General features: G+C 36.4%; 1 protein-coding gene across 2 annotated transcripts in view; it reads right to left on the reverse strand.

Moving 5' to 3' along the window:
• The window catches only part of Ncoa7 (nuclear receptor coactivator 7), a 153,058-nt gene that overhangs the window by 43,405 nt on the left and 94,427 nt on the right, over nt 1-15,226 (reverse strand). The window contains exons 7-10 of one of the 2 annotated variants that reach the window (XM_074075249.1): nt 14,939-15,064; nt 11,866-12,050; nt 8,558-9,576; nt 7,729-7,897 (exon numbers count right to left, since the gene is read on the reverse strand). In XM_074075249.1, coding sequence (XP_073931350.1) covers nt 7,729-7,897; nt 8,558-9,576; nt 11,866-12,050; nt 14,939-15,064 — 1,499 coding nt within the window. Of the gene's footprint in view, nt 1-7,728; nt 7,898-8,557; nt 9,610-11,865; nt 12,051-14,938; nt 15,065-15,226 lie in introns of both variants that reach the window. The other variant, XM_074075247.1, reaches the window with a different exon arrangement.

Below are 15,226 nucleotides of genomic sequence, written 5' to 3' on the forward strand. Positions count from 1 at the left end.
TCACTGCTCAAGAGGCAGAGCCCTTGCTTAGCAAGTACAAGGCCCTGGGTTCAATCCAAGATTGGTCACCCTATTTTAGTTGATGAAGATATCGTAAGAGCATTTGAGTATGCACGCATTCAGAATAATCTGATGTGTTTTGTAAGGCTGCAATTCAGGTACTATTATCATATCAGAGTCCAGTGAAGCTTAGCACCCAAAGTTTTAAAGTGAGTAAGATTTCAGATGAAGTGCACATTCTGATAAACTGAGTATTCGTGACTTTCAGGCTTTGCTTTAAATATTCCAGAACTAAGAGTGAATATTTTTGAAAAACAAAAAGAAGATACAAAGACAGTTAAAAAAAAAAAAATCCTAGGCCAAACTGAGTGGCTAACAGCTGTAATCCTAGCTACTCAGGGGGTGGATATCAAAAGGACTGCAGTTGGAGGCCAGCCCTGGCCAAAATTCATGAGACACCATCTCAACCAATGGCTGGGCATGGTGGAGTTCACCTGTCATCACAGGTACTGGGGCATAAATAGGAGGATTGTGGTCCAGGTCAGCCCAGTCAAAAATGGCAGACCCTATTAGAAAATCAGTTAAAGCAAAAAGGACTAGGGGCAAGTGGTAGAGCACCTGCATAGCAAGTGCAAGGCACTGAATTTAACCCTAGGGTAGGGGAAAAAAACAAAGATCCTAACTAAGATCTGTCTGCCATTGACTATTCCTAATAATACAATGTACCTTTGCAGGCCAAAAGGTTACTGTGTAGCATGTGTGATTGCTACTATTTGAAATGTGAAAAAAGGGGGGAAAAAATCCTAATTTACATTTACTATGGTGAGGAACTGAAAATCAAGGGAGATTGGACTAACATAGTCTTTTAATATGTATACAGATATTCAAATAATCTCATAAAGTTAAAATATTATAAAGATAAAATTTTAAAAAATCAATTGTAGGCTGTTATATTAATACCAGGAAAAATTAAGAAATTTCAGCAATGCCCTATGAAGTCAGTGGGAACTATGAACATAAAGCTCTGTTCTAGATAGAACTGACCACTGAGGGCATTTAACTAGAAGCACCTGTGGCTGCTCCATGGGATTGGCTTTTCACTGCACATCTTTGGGAAATGTTAACCTAAAGAATAGGCACCCATTAAAAGGGGGGCTTTGAACAACTGAGTCTACTCTCTGAGCAATGCAATCACAGGGAACTCTGGGGAGACAACAAACACTACAGAAGTGTCACTATTGGCCCCAAACTGGGATCTGAGACATACATACAACATAGAGAGCACCATTTAAAAGGATAGGGGACCTGGTGTTTCTATGTACATTACTCATTTTTATTTTGAAAGAACAAAAATCCCAACTACTACAAAGTGCTTGGGAATTTTGATTGTGTTCAACATTATTTAAGAAAATATCACACTTTCTAAAATAGCATCAACTTAATTTATGCATGATGAGTTTATTCTGAATATGTGTACAGAGACAAAACATAACTATCTATCTTCTACAAAACAAAGCACCTGGTGATCTTAATTAGAGGCTAACTAGAGAAACAGTAGTTTAAAATAATTTTAGACAACAAAATGTATTATAAATTTGTATATCAAGGTATAAATAAGATATCTATTATTAAAGAAATAAGAATAAAAATGCTCAGATGACTATTGGCCTTATTTTATAAACAAATTTTATATGCAAAGTGTTCACTTAACTTTTTTATTCTTAATTTTGGTGGTATTGGTGAACTCAGGGCCTGCCTTGAGCTTGCTAAGCAGGCACTCTACCACTTCAGCCATATTCCCAGACTCTCATTTAACTTTAAAATAAGATAGTTTAAAGCTACATTTGTTCCCCTTGTCATCTACCAAATCATATCAATAAAGAATTACAACAGGTTTTCCAGCATGTGGGGAAAAGGACACTGTTTATGCTGGTGGGTGTATAAAAACTGCTACACACTTTCATGTGCACCATGTATCTAAAACTTTAAACATATTCTTTGACTTGGTGAGACTACCAGAAGGATATTACCAGTGTTTAATGTAGCATTGTATATAATGGCAAAAAAATGCAAAATAACCTAATATTCAAAGTACAGACAGATTAAATCAATCAGAAAAAACACATGATGCTAATTATACTGTTTATGTATTATTATAACATATAGGATGTGAAAAATGTGTACAACGTATTAAATAGAAAAAAGCTGACTACAAAATAAGCTTACCTCTTACCTCCTTTTGCTTATCTGTATGTTCAGATGTGCTGAAATTATCTTAGCATAATTACTTTTCAGTGGAAAAAAGCTCATGGGCTCTCCCTCTCATCATTCTCTTATTAGTTTACTTTTTTTACACAAGCCACACTAACTAGTTCAGTTTGGATTAAACATTTATACATCACTTGGCAATTGTATATAATTCCTTCTACCATTTCCATCTTACTTACTTTAAAAGCTAATTAATATAAAATAAATTTATTATAAAACATTTCAAAATTAAGAGGCCATAAATAATTGGGAAAAATAGAATAGGTTTTTTTTTTTAAAGAAGGTCTTGCTATATGTCCAGTTTGGCCTGAAACTCTTAATCATTCTGCCTCCAACTTCCCAAGTGCTGGGGTTACAAGCATGCCTCACCATACCAAAGTCAGAGAGTAGTTCTAATTGGAGCAGGTATTATTGGTCCTTTCTAAAAAAGGAAATAATGTCTTAGTATTAAGAAAGAAAAGAGAGAAAAAGGATATTTAGTATTTCTTATATAGGACAGTATTTAAACCTATGGAATACAATCACATAGTAAACTTCTAGAGAATGTTAGGAACTATTTTCAATAGTTTTTCTTAATAAGGTCCTCAGAGTAGGGGCCCAATCTTATTTCTCTAGAACTAGCCCAGTACTCACTCAATAATTATTTGTTCAATTATTTCTTCAAGTATGACCTAATTACTTCGAACTCATATTTTAGAAATTATGTTTCAAGGGGACAAGTATCTCATTCAAGGGCCCACACTTCCTAGGGATTCCCATTTCGGTCTGCCTGGTTCTGGGGTTCCTTATTCCAGATTAGGGATACCAAGACTCCAGACCTCTTCCAGGGCAGGCAATAGTAACGTCTTCTTATACCTAAGAGAGCTTTTAGCAGAGGCTTCTGCAAACTGGAAGCGTAAAAATACATTACTATCAATACCAACAACTCATTGCTTGGGGTACTCTATCAAATTAGGATTACCTCCAGGTAACACCATTGCTCCTAAAAGAACATCTTCTTGTTTGTTTTTTTTTTAAGATTAAAAACTATCCATTAATAAAAAGTTAGAAAATATTTTTTGGTGGTATGGGGTTGGCGGGGAGGAGGTTTGAACTCAGGGCCTTGAGTTTGCTAGGTAGGGGCTCTACCACTTGAGCCACTGCCCTAGTCCTATTTTCTTTGATTATTTTTTGGGAGATAGGGTCTCATGTTTTGCCTAGGCCAGTCTGGAGCATGATCCACCTATTTATGATTCCCATGAAGCTGAGATAACAAGGAACGCACTGCCCAGCTATTGGTTAGATGGTAGTCTCACTACTTTTTGCCTGGGCTGGCCTCAAACCACAATTCTCCTGATCTCTGCCTCCTAATTAGCTGAGATTATAACCATGAGCCACCATACCTAAAAAAGTTAAAACTTTTAAATAAAATTCTTTGCGAAAAATGTTTCAAGAAATTAGGGTTTAGTAAAGGCAACAAAGTATATGTAGATGAGTAAATTCTATTAATATGACCAAGAACAATAAACTTAAGTACAATTAAATCCCTACATCATGTCTCTATTGTGGCTCAAAACCACTTTCAGAATGACGTATAGGCCCAGGTCTAACATTGGACCAGGGATTCTCAGTGTGACGTCATTCTGTCCACCAGAGGACATTTGGCAAAGTCAAGAGACACTTTTGCTTGTTACAACTGAGAGGAACTACTGGAAGCTAGTGGGTATAAGCCATGAATGTTGTTAAACATCTTACATTTCACGGGACATCCCCTTCCCCCAACAACAAAGAATTATGCAGCCCAAAATGTCAACAGTGCCAAGGTTGAGAAATCCTGTATAGGTTAAACATCGCTAATCTGAAAATTTGAAATCCAAAACTTTTTGAGTGCCATGCCAGCACCTGAAAACTTCTAATTTTAAATGTTTGAATTTTAGATTTCAGATTTTTGGATGGGATGCTCATCTGGTAAAGTGTAGGCAAATACCCCAAAATCCAAAAACACTGAAATCCTAAACAGTCTGACTAAATATTTCAGGTAAGGGATTTTCATCCTGTACTAGATTATTAAAAACAGAATGGGATTATAGTTAAATTAGCACCAAGACTGACAGTAGAAAAAGACAGGATCTTCCAGGTATACAAGATGAGTTCTGGAAACTTTGTAAATGTCCCAAGCACACCACTGTCATCCTTAGCTGATTCAAGAGAGGTACCTGATTCTGCAAACTGCAATGAAGACAGAGAGAGTTTAAACTGATTGCACTTAATCCCCAGTGAATCTGAGTATGCTTCATGTTCAAGAAAAAACTCCAACTTTCCTGGATTCATGGAGGTCTTAGGTCTTCTGACAACTTCTACCAAGGTAAATAAAACTATGATATATTTAGGCAGCTTTAACTATTTTACATTTCTAATTTGTGGTATCTAAGCTTCAATAAGAATTACTGCAGAAAGAAAACACCACCAAAGTGGGGGTTAGAAAAGAAAAAGGAGATAAGCAGAGATTCTTCAGGGTGTTCATCATCACTTCTCTCTCCTTCTGCTTTCCATATATTCTTACTCAGTAGACTATTCATTCAATGATGTCATCAAAGGAGACACAGTGCACATTGTAAAGGAAGAAGTAGAGGATTTGGTCGAGTTAATCTTCTTCATAATAATAAAGAATGAGAACACATTTTTTAAAGTAGACAGCAAAACATATATTTGTTAAGTTCTGTCAATATTAAGACATTATTTTCCTGTGACAAGGAGCTTTGGTATATTGGATGAGTCAAAGAGATATGCTTCAGAAGAATAAGCTGTCACATCTACAAGCTCCATGAGAGGACACTGTGACCCAGAAAGGAAGCCACTGCTGGGGTGGCTTTACCCTGCAGCTCAGTAAATACATGGATCCACCCAACAGAAAGGCAGGCAGAAACATTCAGTTTGATGTAGCAAAGGAATCTGAAAATTATTAGCAATGTGAGAAAAGCATTGCAAGTCACTTCTCAGTTCTTCCTTAAGAACTTCTGTTAACCCTTGAGTTCTGAAAAATTTCAAAAACTGAGAACAAAAATGAACTTGGAGTTCTGGATGGGAATTAACTAAAGGACTGTTCCATCTGCCTTCTCTTAAGCAGAAGGTGACATGGAAATACAAAAGGGAATAATTATAACAAAGTTTCCTAAGATCTATACCAAAAATCTATCATCATTAACAGAAGGCCTCTAAGAAAATTTTTGGTTAATGATTAGTTCAAGAAAGAAACTATTTGCTAGTCAAAGACAAGCTATGAATGCTACAAATTCAGAATAATGGAATTTAACAAGTGACCTACTGTAAAAGGTTCTCAAAAAAACTACTTCTTATGTAAGAGGTCAAACAGAAGTACTATTTCAGCATTAAAAGTTTCTTCTGGGTTAAAGAATGACAGTAAAATAATTATATGTACGGGATCACTACAATTACTCTTCAAGAGTCTTTGGTACACATGGTCCTATTAAAGACAACCCAATTCTAAAAATTCCACAATTTTCTAATACACAAGCAATACATTTTTCCAGAGGAAAAAAGTGGTATATTCATAGATACTATTTCTGATAGAGGACTAAATTTCACACAACCCACACTGTGGCTGAAAGTCTCAGTGCTCACCTCTGAAACCAGGAACTGACCTAAATCTCTAAGATATTATCTAGTTGTGAAATTCTAGTTCTAGCAATTCAATTTTAACAGGGCTTCAAACATTTATATTGTTTCGTTGAAAAATTAAAAAATAGCAACAAAATACTCCCCCAGTATTCTCAGTTTAAAATTTCAAAGAGCTACTGAGGGGATTGCAGGCACAGGTGAAGGCGCATACTACATAAATGCAGAACAAACTATGCGTTATGCCCGTGTTGATGTGGTTTGTGTCTAACAGAGGGAAAAGCTATTAGCAAATTCGTTCATAAAAATACTCTTACTTTCACATTAAATTATAACATTAAAATGAAACAACTCTCCTTCTGAGAATTAGTATTCTATGTAATAATCATCCAGAGGATGTGCTCTTGCTTGAGATTTAATTTGTTTAGTAAGAATTCACATGGGAAGCTGGATGAGTGTGTTTTTTCTGGAAGATGTATTAGCCAGAAGACCTACCTGGATGACCATGTTTGATGACTTATCAGGAAAAAGAAAGATGTGTGGGTTTCATAGTAAAAATTAATTGTAAGTCCTTTGTAAAGACATTTTTATTCTACCACATATACAAAAGGAAAATGCTTATTTTTTTCTCAAAAGAGTATTTCATAATTTTTATATCTTCAGGGCTATACTGCTGAAGAATTTCTATGCCACTATCACTACTATCCTAGACTGTTATATAACCAATAAAATATTTTCTTGAATGACTTAAAAATACAAATCACTCTGTATGCCACTCCTCTCCTTATTGCAACACTATTCATAATAGCCAAGATATGAAATCAGCTTAAGTGCCCAAGAAAAGATGAGTGGATAAAGAAAATGTGGCATATATGCACAATAGAATATTACTCAGCAATAAAGGAATAGAATCCTGTCATTTGCAGCAACAGGGAAAAGCCTGGAGGGTATTATGATAAGTGAAATACGTTAGGTACAGAAAGACAAATATCAAATATTCTCACTCATATGTAGAAGCTAAAAAGGCCGATCTCATGGAAGTGAAGAGTAACACTGTGGTTAACAAAGGCTAAGAAGAGTGGGGATAGATAGGGAGAGGTTTGTTACATAGGAGGAGTAGGTTCTAACTACAGTAGAGCTGTAGTTAACAAAAATTTGCTGTGCATTTGAAAATAGCTAAAGGAGAGGCGTTTGAATGTTCTCAACACAAGGAAATGATAAAGGTTTGAGGTGATGGATAAGCTAATTCCCTTGATTGTACGATCATCACACATTGTATTCATGTATGGAAATTGTGCCTTATTAATACATATAATTATTGTAATTAAAAATAAGTTAAAAATAAAAACAAATCTCTATAAAGGTGTTTAAACCCCTAATCTATCAGGGGGATCGTGTGATTTTTCACACTGCTGAATCATAGATGCTTACTTCATGAGGTCAAAGAATTGTTAGCTTTCTAATGTGAAAAGCACTTTAAAAATTACAATGAATCATGACCCTTTACTGCACTTAGATGGCTTTGGATCTGTTCCATGGTATTCTTTAATTCTCAACATAAGAGTACTTCCAATTACTGGAATTCAAGAATATCCAAATATTTCATTTAAAAAGCAACTGAGCAGGAAGTTATGAAAATGGTTCAGCAAACTGCACCTATGATGTCTTCCTATTTTCTGTTTCAAAGCTACCCACTAACAGAAAGCTACTCAATATGCTTCCAGAAATTCTGTAATATACAATTAAGAGAAAGCTCTTATTCAAGAATGAAATTAAGTCTTTTAAGATAAGTAATATCTGAATGGAATCTAATTGACCAGCAGATTTTTTTTGGCTCATACGTACCTCTCTCGGGGAACAGCAAACCAGTATTCTGGCTGCTTTCTTCGTTTACCATACTGCTGGACCATGGCTGCTGTGTGAGTGGCAAAAGACTTTCTCATTGGTTTTCCCACTTTGATGCACAGGAACATGGGTGGTGTCTTACTCTTTTCTTCTTTTGAAGGAAGTATATCTGAATCACATATGACAAAACTTTCCTCAATATTGGTAACATTAGTGACAGTAAAACTTTCAACTTAAAAAGAATAGTGTCTAATCCCTTCTTAGGGATGAAAAGTCAAAGCATATGGCAGAAATAACATTCAGCTACATTATATTAGAACTAATAAATTTTTCTTTGGTACAAAAGGGAAAAGCGTTAGTTGCATCCAATTGGTCTACATTCCGAGAGCTAATACAAACTGGAAATAAGCATAAGAGCCAACACAATCACAAATAATGTAGAACTGTGACAATTCACAAGTGTACATATTAACGAATAGCATTAAGGACCTAATCACACCATAATACAATTCACTTTAGAATTAAACTCTTTTCAAAACCACTTTAAACTTCTTTAGATTTATAAATGCAAGTTAAAAAAGGAAAATCACTTGAAAGAGTTAAGAAAAGTAAATGATATTTGAAATAGGAATCTATGTTATAGTTCAAGTTCCAAAACAGATACCATACATTTACAAATTTTTGCCCTAATTCTTAATGCAATCAGTAAGAATACACTCTACTGAGTAAAAACTGTCATCAAATAATTGTACTACTTGTTATTACATTGCAAGCTCTAGAAAGACAATCATATAACAGTATATAATGACTTTAAAGAAATATAGCTTACCTTCAATGGGCACCTGAATTCTCTTTAACAGCCATAACTGAATTTCAGATTTGTTATCCATTTGTGCACCTTGACAGCTGTTTTCCAGAGTAGATTCCAAGGAGGAGTCTGGAGACTCTTTATCTTTAGTCACATTTTCTTCTGTATTTACGTCCAGTTTCAGTGGAAAGGAGTCTTTCTCTTTTACCCAGGTTTTATCTGCTTCTTTATTGCCCTCAAGTGGGGGCTCACTTGTCTGGAGAAGAGAACTGCTAAGAGTAATGTCTATTCCCTCTGGTTCAGTACTTTTGCCGTCACTTAATTCTGCCTTCTGCAAATTTTCTGATAATTGTGACCCTTCTTTGTTCTTATTTAGGTAATATTCAATGAGTTTAACTTTATCTAGATCTTCATGTATGTTCAGTGTGTTTTCTACCTGTGTTTCTGGGGATCCAGACTGCTTGTCCATTTCTGGCATGATATCTTGCTTTTCACAGGTTTCTAAATCTAGGGCCCCCTTAAGTTCCTTATCACTCTCTGTTCCTAAAAAGTTAAGGGCCGACTGCACCTGCATTTCCACAGTGGAATTGATTATTTGTGTCTCCATCTTCTTTTGCTCCTGCGGATCAGTTAAAAGGCATTCCTTCGAGGTGTATCTTTTGTCTATTCTATTCTCAGGTTGAGCAGAAAGTTCTTCCAAGTCAACGAAGTCATCATCTTCCACTAAAAGGGAGTTTTCTTTGGCTATAGATTCAAATGCTGTGTGTGTCCCCAAAGGTTCCTGGCAGAGCTGACTCACTGTGGGAGATCCACTGTTTGTCTCCCTGGAGAGTTCCAGTTTCTTTGATTTCCCTGACACAGAGCTGCCTGAGAGCTTTGTATGTGTGTATCCTGTCAATTCCTCCAAAGAGCCTGTTGATTTTGAACCTGAAGTAATGGTTCTCTCTCCATTCTGTTGTCGTTTTTCCTTGTTGATGGATTTGAACTTACTGAATGGGTTAATATCATTTTCTGAAGCCAGGTCTTCCCACTCTCCAGGCCTGTACAGAGGACAAAGATCCTGAGGTAGGTCACTGTTGGGGCAAAAATGGTAGGTGCACATGGAATGTTAAAAATAAAATAAAAAACAAAATGGAGGAAAGGCAAAACAAAACAAACTCAACCAAAAGCCAAAACAAAATATACAACTTAAATGTATGCTGAAATGACTTAAGAATAAGGAAATGAAATCAAGAGGTTGATTTCAAAATGAAACATAAGTCAACTAAACGAGATGGCAAATGAACAAGCCGTGTGAGTTGCATATCCTACTAGAAGCACACAAATGGTTTTGGATGTTATATGTCAACATGGAGTTGTTACCCACAAGATTTTAAAATGTGAAATAATTTCTGATTTTTATGAAGGAAAGGACAGAGGAGATGAAGTATTTCAGTACCAATGATTAATGATTAGAACTCCTTAGATATTCAAAGCTCTTCCTTTTTATAAAATATTTAGAAGACAACTATATTAATTCTGAAAGGCTCACTGACTTCATAACTACTTATGTAACTATTCTGTATAAAGTAGCTGACTTTGAACATGCTTTTTCATTTCCTGACTTAGAACTGAATGCTTCCAATAAACAAACAAACAAAAAATCTTACTACTCCAAAGAAGATGTGAGAGAAGCTTCCAATGTTATTGTGTATGGATAGAAACAGCTTCGTTTTACAGGGGAAAATTTTATGGAAAAGAAAACGTTATCAAAAATCTCTTCCTTATGATACTGAGTTTAAATTTTTTAAACATTTTAAAATTTTAACATATCATTTTACTTTATGGCAAGCATAGCAACTGATTTTTAAGGTGATGCATAATGTCCCAGGATGCAGCCAATTATTCTTCCTTAATAACATAGATGCATTACAACCCAGATCTGAATCACACAAAAATATTAAGCATGTTCTCCCAAGTTCAAAATAGATGGTCAAAAAACATACGCTTTCTAAAGCATGACAGGAAATACCATGAGTAACCTACATTTCCATTTACCACTACTAGTACTAGCACCACTGCTGGGTTCAAACTCAGAGAAAAAAACCTTTTTAAAAAATAACATTTCCAATTTCAGAAATAGTTCTGTTTTCTAAAAGGTCAGATTATTTTCAAGAAATACTTTACAACACCAACTGTGAAATAAATGATCATAACAATAAAGTCACCAAATACAGGCAGTTCTCATGTAACATGTAAGTCTGTCTTCCCAAGGTTATTTTATCAATCGATTGAAATGTTCATGCTTTTCCCAATAGAAAATAAAAGACTATGCAATTGTTAGGCTCTGATAAAAGCTTTAAAAAGCTTTAGTTTATTATTCATTTCTATTCAATAAGCATTCATTGAGCCCCTAAGTCCTATATTCTAGCATACAACTGTGACCCAGTAATTGCTCTGCAGGAACTTGCATAAGCAAAATGTTCTGCTCAACACTAGCATCCCAGAAGATATTAAAGATGATTTGGTTCTAGAGTCAAAGCAAATAACTTAGTGCAATGCAGCATGATCTTAATAGTAGAACTCAAAATTTAATTTGGCATATTAAAAGCTGTAAGAAGTCCTGCAGCAAAGAAACCCAGCTGTTCACCTACTTGATTAATAAGCACAATTTTCCTCCATAATCACTCACTTTCCTCATCTCTTTCTTTCCTATGGAGCACAACCCCACAAAGAGCACATTCAACTGCATGCTAATTTACCTCCTCGATTCCTGTCTATCCCTCCCTTCTTGTTCTTCTACCTAATCCACACCTGCTGTCCCCTGTTTGGGACTAATTCAGCCATCTGCTTTTTCTGCATTGCAGCTGCCAAGCACAGCTGGGGCAAAGTACACTATGGTGTCAACTGGTTCAGTTGCTAAGTAGTGCTTTTCTAGACCTAGCCAGGCACCTAATGATGGACTGTAATCCCTTCAGTTGTTCTTTTCCGACTTTTTGTGGCAGCTGGACTTATAAAATGTCTCATACATAAAAATACAAAACTTGAAAGTGAGAATGGAGAGATTTTATACTCACTCTGTCTCTTTCTCAAAAACTTTTCATACTGCAGCTAATTTCTCCTTTAAATTAATATGTTCAACTTCCCGGTATCATTTACTTCATCATTTCTGCATCTCATTTTTCTATTTTTTATATTCATTGCACAAGTTTTCCCATTTTTCAAATTCATCCCTACACAGTTCCTTGCTTTTCCAAATGCCCTCACCTCTGCACATGCCCCCACTTTTAAATTCCACTGAATTGTCTCAACAGCTTCTTGTTTTTGGTAAAGAAAGAAATGGCTCTTACGATGGCAAAGCATCTTTGATCTTCATGTGGGAAATGTCATTGTAGAGAGCAATGGAAACAACCTCTTCCATGGGGCAGATGAGGCCATACTCCTCACACCCATTTTCAATAACCAGGGGATCAGACTTATGAGGGTCAAACATGATGTTGTTAGGAGTGACAATCATGACGCCTCCAACCACACCCTATAGAAGAAAGGGACAGGACAGAATTATTTTATCCAGAAAGGCTTTCTGCCACCACCACAGAAGCCATTAATTAACACATATTGCCTTTCTATTGACTTTGTGAGCACAGTGTCCTATGTGACAATCATATCCCTTTCACGAAAGCTGAAAAAACAAGCTGAAGAATGCAGGACCAGACCTGATGGCTTACACCTGTAATCCTAGCTACTCACTAGGTAAAGATCCAGAGGACTGAGGTTCAAGACCAACCCAGGCAAACAAGCTAGTAAGACCCCATTCTCAACAAATAAGCTGGGTGTGATGGCATGCCCCTGGGATCCCAGCTATGTGCAAGGCATAGGTGGGAGGATCACAGTCTGAGCAAAAGTTTGAGATTCTTTACCTGAGACATAACTAAAGCAGAAAAGGGCTGGGGGGTGTGGCTCAAGTGGCAGAGTGCCTGCCTAGCAAGTGCTGGGCCCTAAAATCAAAATTCTAGAATTACACCAAAAAAGAAAAAAGTAATACAAAGTTAGGTGCTAAGTAAACAGAGAAAACAGACTTGCGGCAATCATCCAAACATGATTTTAGCATGGATAAAACAGTACAACTGTGGTGTAATCCTGGCTCACACATATGTGTCAGAGATTCTCCATTTCTCTGTCTAAAAAACAAGAGGGACTAACCCACGTGTTTTCCTGACTGAGAATACAGTGCTTTCTGATCCATTCAGCAAATCTCCCTTTGAGTGTCTAACAAGTGCCTAGTACTGCGCAGTGCTGAGGGAGAAGAATCGTCCCAATATCCATCTCTAAAATGTTTACACAGCTCACATCCAGCAAAATTCAGCATTAATAGCCATATAACATTTTAACAGCCAGACCGAATATAGATGCACTATGAAAATTAAAAGGAAAAAGCAGCAGCTTGGTGGGGCTTTGGTGGCTCACACCTATAATTCTAGTTACTTGGGAGACTGAGATCAGGAGGATTGTGGTTTGAGGTCAGCTAGGACAAATAGTTCATGAGACCCCCATCTCTAAACTAACCAGAGCAAAATGAATTGAAGGTGTGACTCAAACTGTTAAGTACCTACTTTGTAAGCACAAACCTGAGTTTAAACCCCAGTCCCACCAAAAACCAAACCAAAATAAAAAAAGCAGTAGTTTAGTAGATCTTAAAAGTCTGAAGTTTGGCCAGATTACATTATAGACCTTATTGGCCAGCAGGGTATTATCTGCCAGACACAGCAGGATACAGATGAATCCTTATAGGGAAATAATCTGATATCTTTAGTGAGTCCAGTAATCACCTTTGTGAAATCTTTTTTCAGGGATTATTCATTCTTTGTAGCAAAAGTTACAAATATACATCAATAACATTTTTGTACCATTTGTAACCTGATACGAACTCTCCACTATGAGCACAGAATATTAACAAAGCCCTTTCTGCAGAAGCTCACTAAAAGTCAGATTTGTTTTTTGTAAACACCAACAACCAAAAAACTAAAAAAAAAAAAATCACAGCTGACATTATTATGATTTTTTTTTTTTTTTTTGAGGGAAGAACTGGGGTTTGAACTCAGGGTCTTGAACTTGCTAGGCAGGCACTTTACCACTTGAACCACAACCCCAGCCCTTTTTGCTTTAGCTATTTTTTCCCTTCATTTTTATTAGGATATATTCATTGTACATGAGGGGAATTCATTGTGACAATTCTGAATAGGCTTATATTGTACATTGGTTAGATCGCCCCCACCATCTCTCCCCCAGGTCCCTTCCCCATCCCACTTAAAGCAACTGCAAGAGGTTTCACTGCTCTATTTGCATATGTATATGAAGTCCATCAATCGTATTCCATCACCTTAATCTCCTTCATTCACCCTACCCCCTCCCACAAGTAACCTCCTCACACACACACACACACTGTACTTATTTTACAGTCTTGTCTTTTGTTATTAGCTCCTAAGTCAATGTTCAAAGGGGTTTCTTGATGTATCCCTGCTGTGAGTATACTTTGGTCAGTTCAACCCTCTCCATTACCCCTTCCCTCCCACCTACTTTAGCTATTTTTCACATAGGGTGGCACATTTATTCCCAGGCTTGCCTGGACTTTGATTCTCCTATTTATGTTTCCCATATAGCTGGGATGACAGGCATGTGTCACTACACACAGCATTTTATTGGCTGAGATGGTGTTTCACAAACTTTTTCCCTGGGTTGGCCTCAAACCCCGATCATCCTGATCTCTACCTCCTGAGTGGCTAGAATTACAGGTATGTGTCATTGTGCCTGGCTGACATTATTTTTAACACTAGCATCACCAGCTGGCAAACACAAGTTGAAAACATAGTATTTTCTGGATTAGGTTATAGGCTTGTTAAGCAAATTCTCTCTTTAAATTGCTAGACTCTATTCGTTAAATTTTATTATTGTACCTGTTTTATTTATTTATTTTGTCAGTACTGGCATGGAACTTAGGGCTTCCACACACCTTAAGCAGGCACCCTGACTCTGGAAACACATCCACATCCCTATTGTGCCTACTTTATTGCAGAAAAATGGAAGCCAAGAAATTTAGATACTTTGCCTGTGGTCTCAAAACTAGTGAGCAGAAGAGTTAGAATTTAAACTCAGTGAGTCTGAGTGGAGCATTTGCGTGAAACAAATACTACGCTGTTCTTCCTAACAATTTACAGGTAAAGACAAGTGATAAATTGAAGGTTGCACGGAATCACATTTCTCGCAACAAGTAAAATGCCGGGCATCCCATGTAGAAAAACTAATGGATGTTTGCCAAACCTTAAACTGAAAGGATGAGTAAATATTTTAATGGAGCTTTATTCCCAGTAATTTGCAACCTTATTTAGCTTCCACAAAAAGGGAACAATTGGTATTGCCAAATACCTTTCCATCAGTGAAGTATCGACAATTCATTTTTAGAAACTTTACCACGCCTGGTTCATCTTCTTCAGAAGTAGATGATAACACTCTTTCGATGGGTTTTAAGGCCTTTCTTGCTAAGTCAGCATCCTTATAAAAGCAAAAATTTCCAAACTCAAATAAGAACACTTTTTAAAAACAAATTATATGTATAAATAATATGTATAGCTCTCCTGTAAGTATACTACCTCTATTTAACTTGAACAGAAAAAAAAATAGGCAAGTGCCCTTTGTTCTTTAAAAACATCACAA

The sequence above is a fragment of the Castor canadensis genome, chromosome 1 (genome assembly GCF_047511655.1).
Source record: "Castor canadensis chromosome 1, mCasCan1.hap1v2, whole genome shotgun sequence".
NCBI lineage: Eukaryota > Metazoa > Chordata > Mammalia > Rodentia > Castoridae > Castor > Castor canadensis.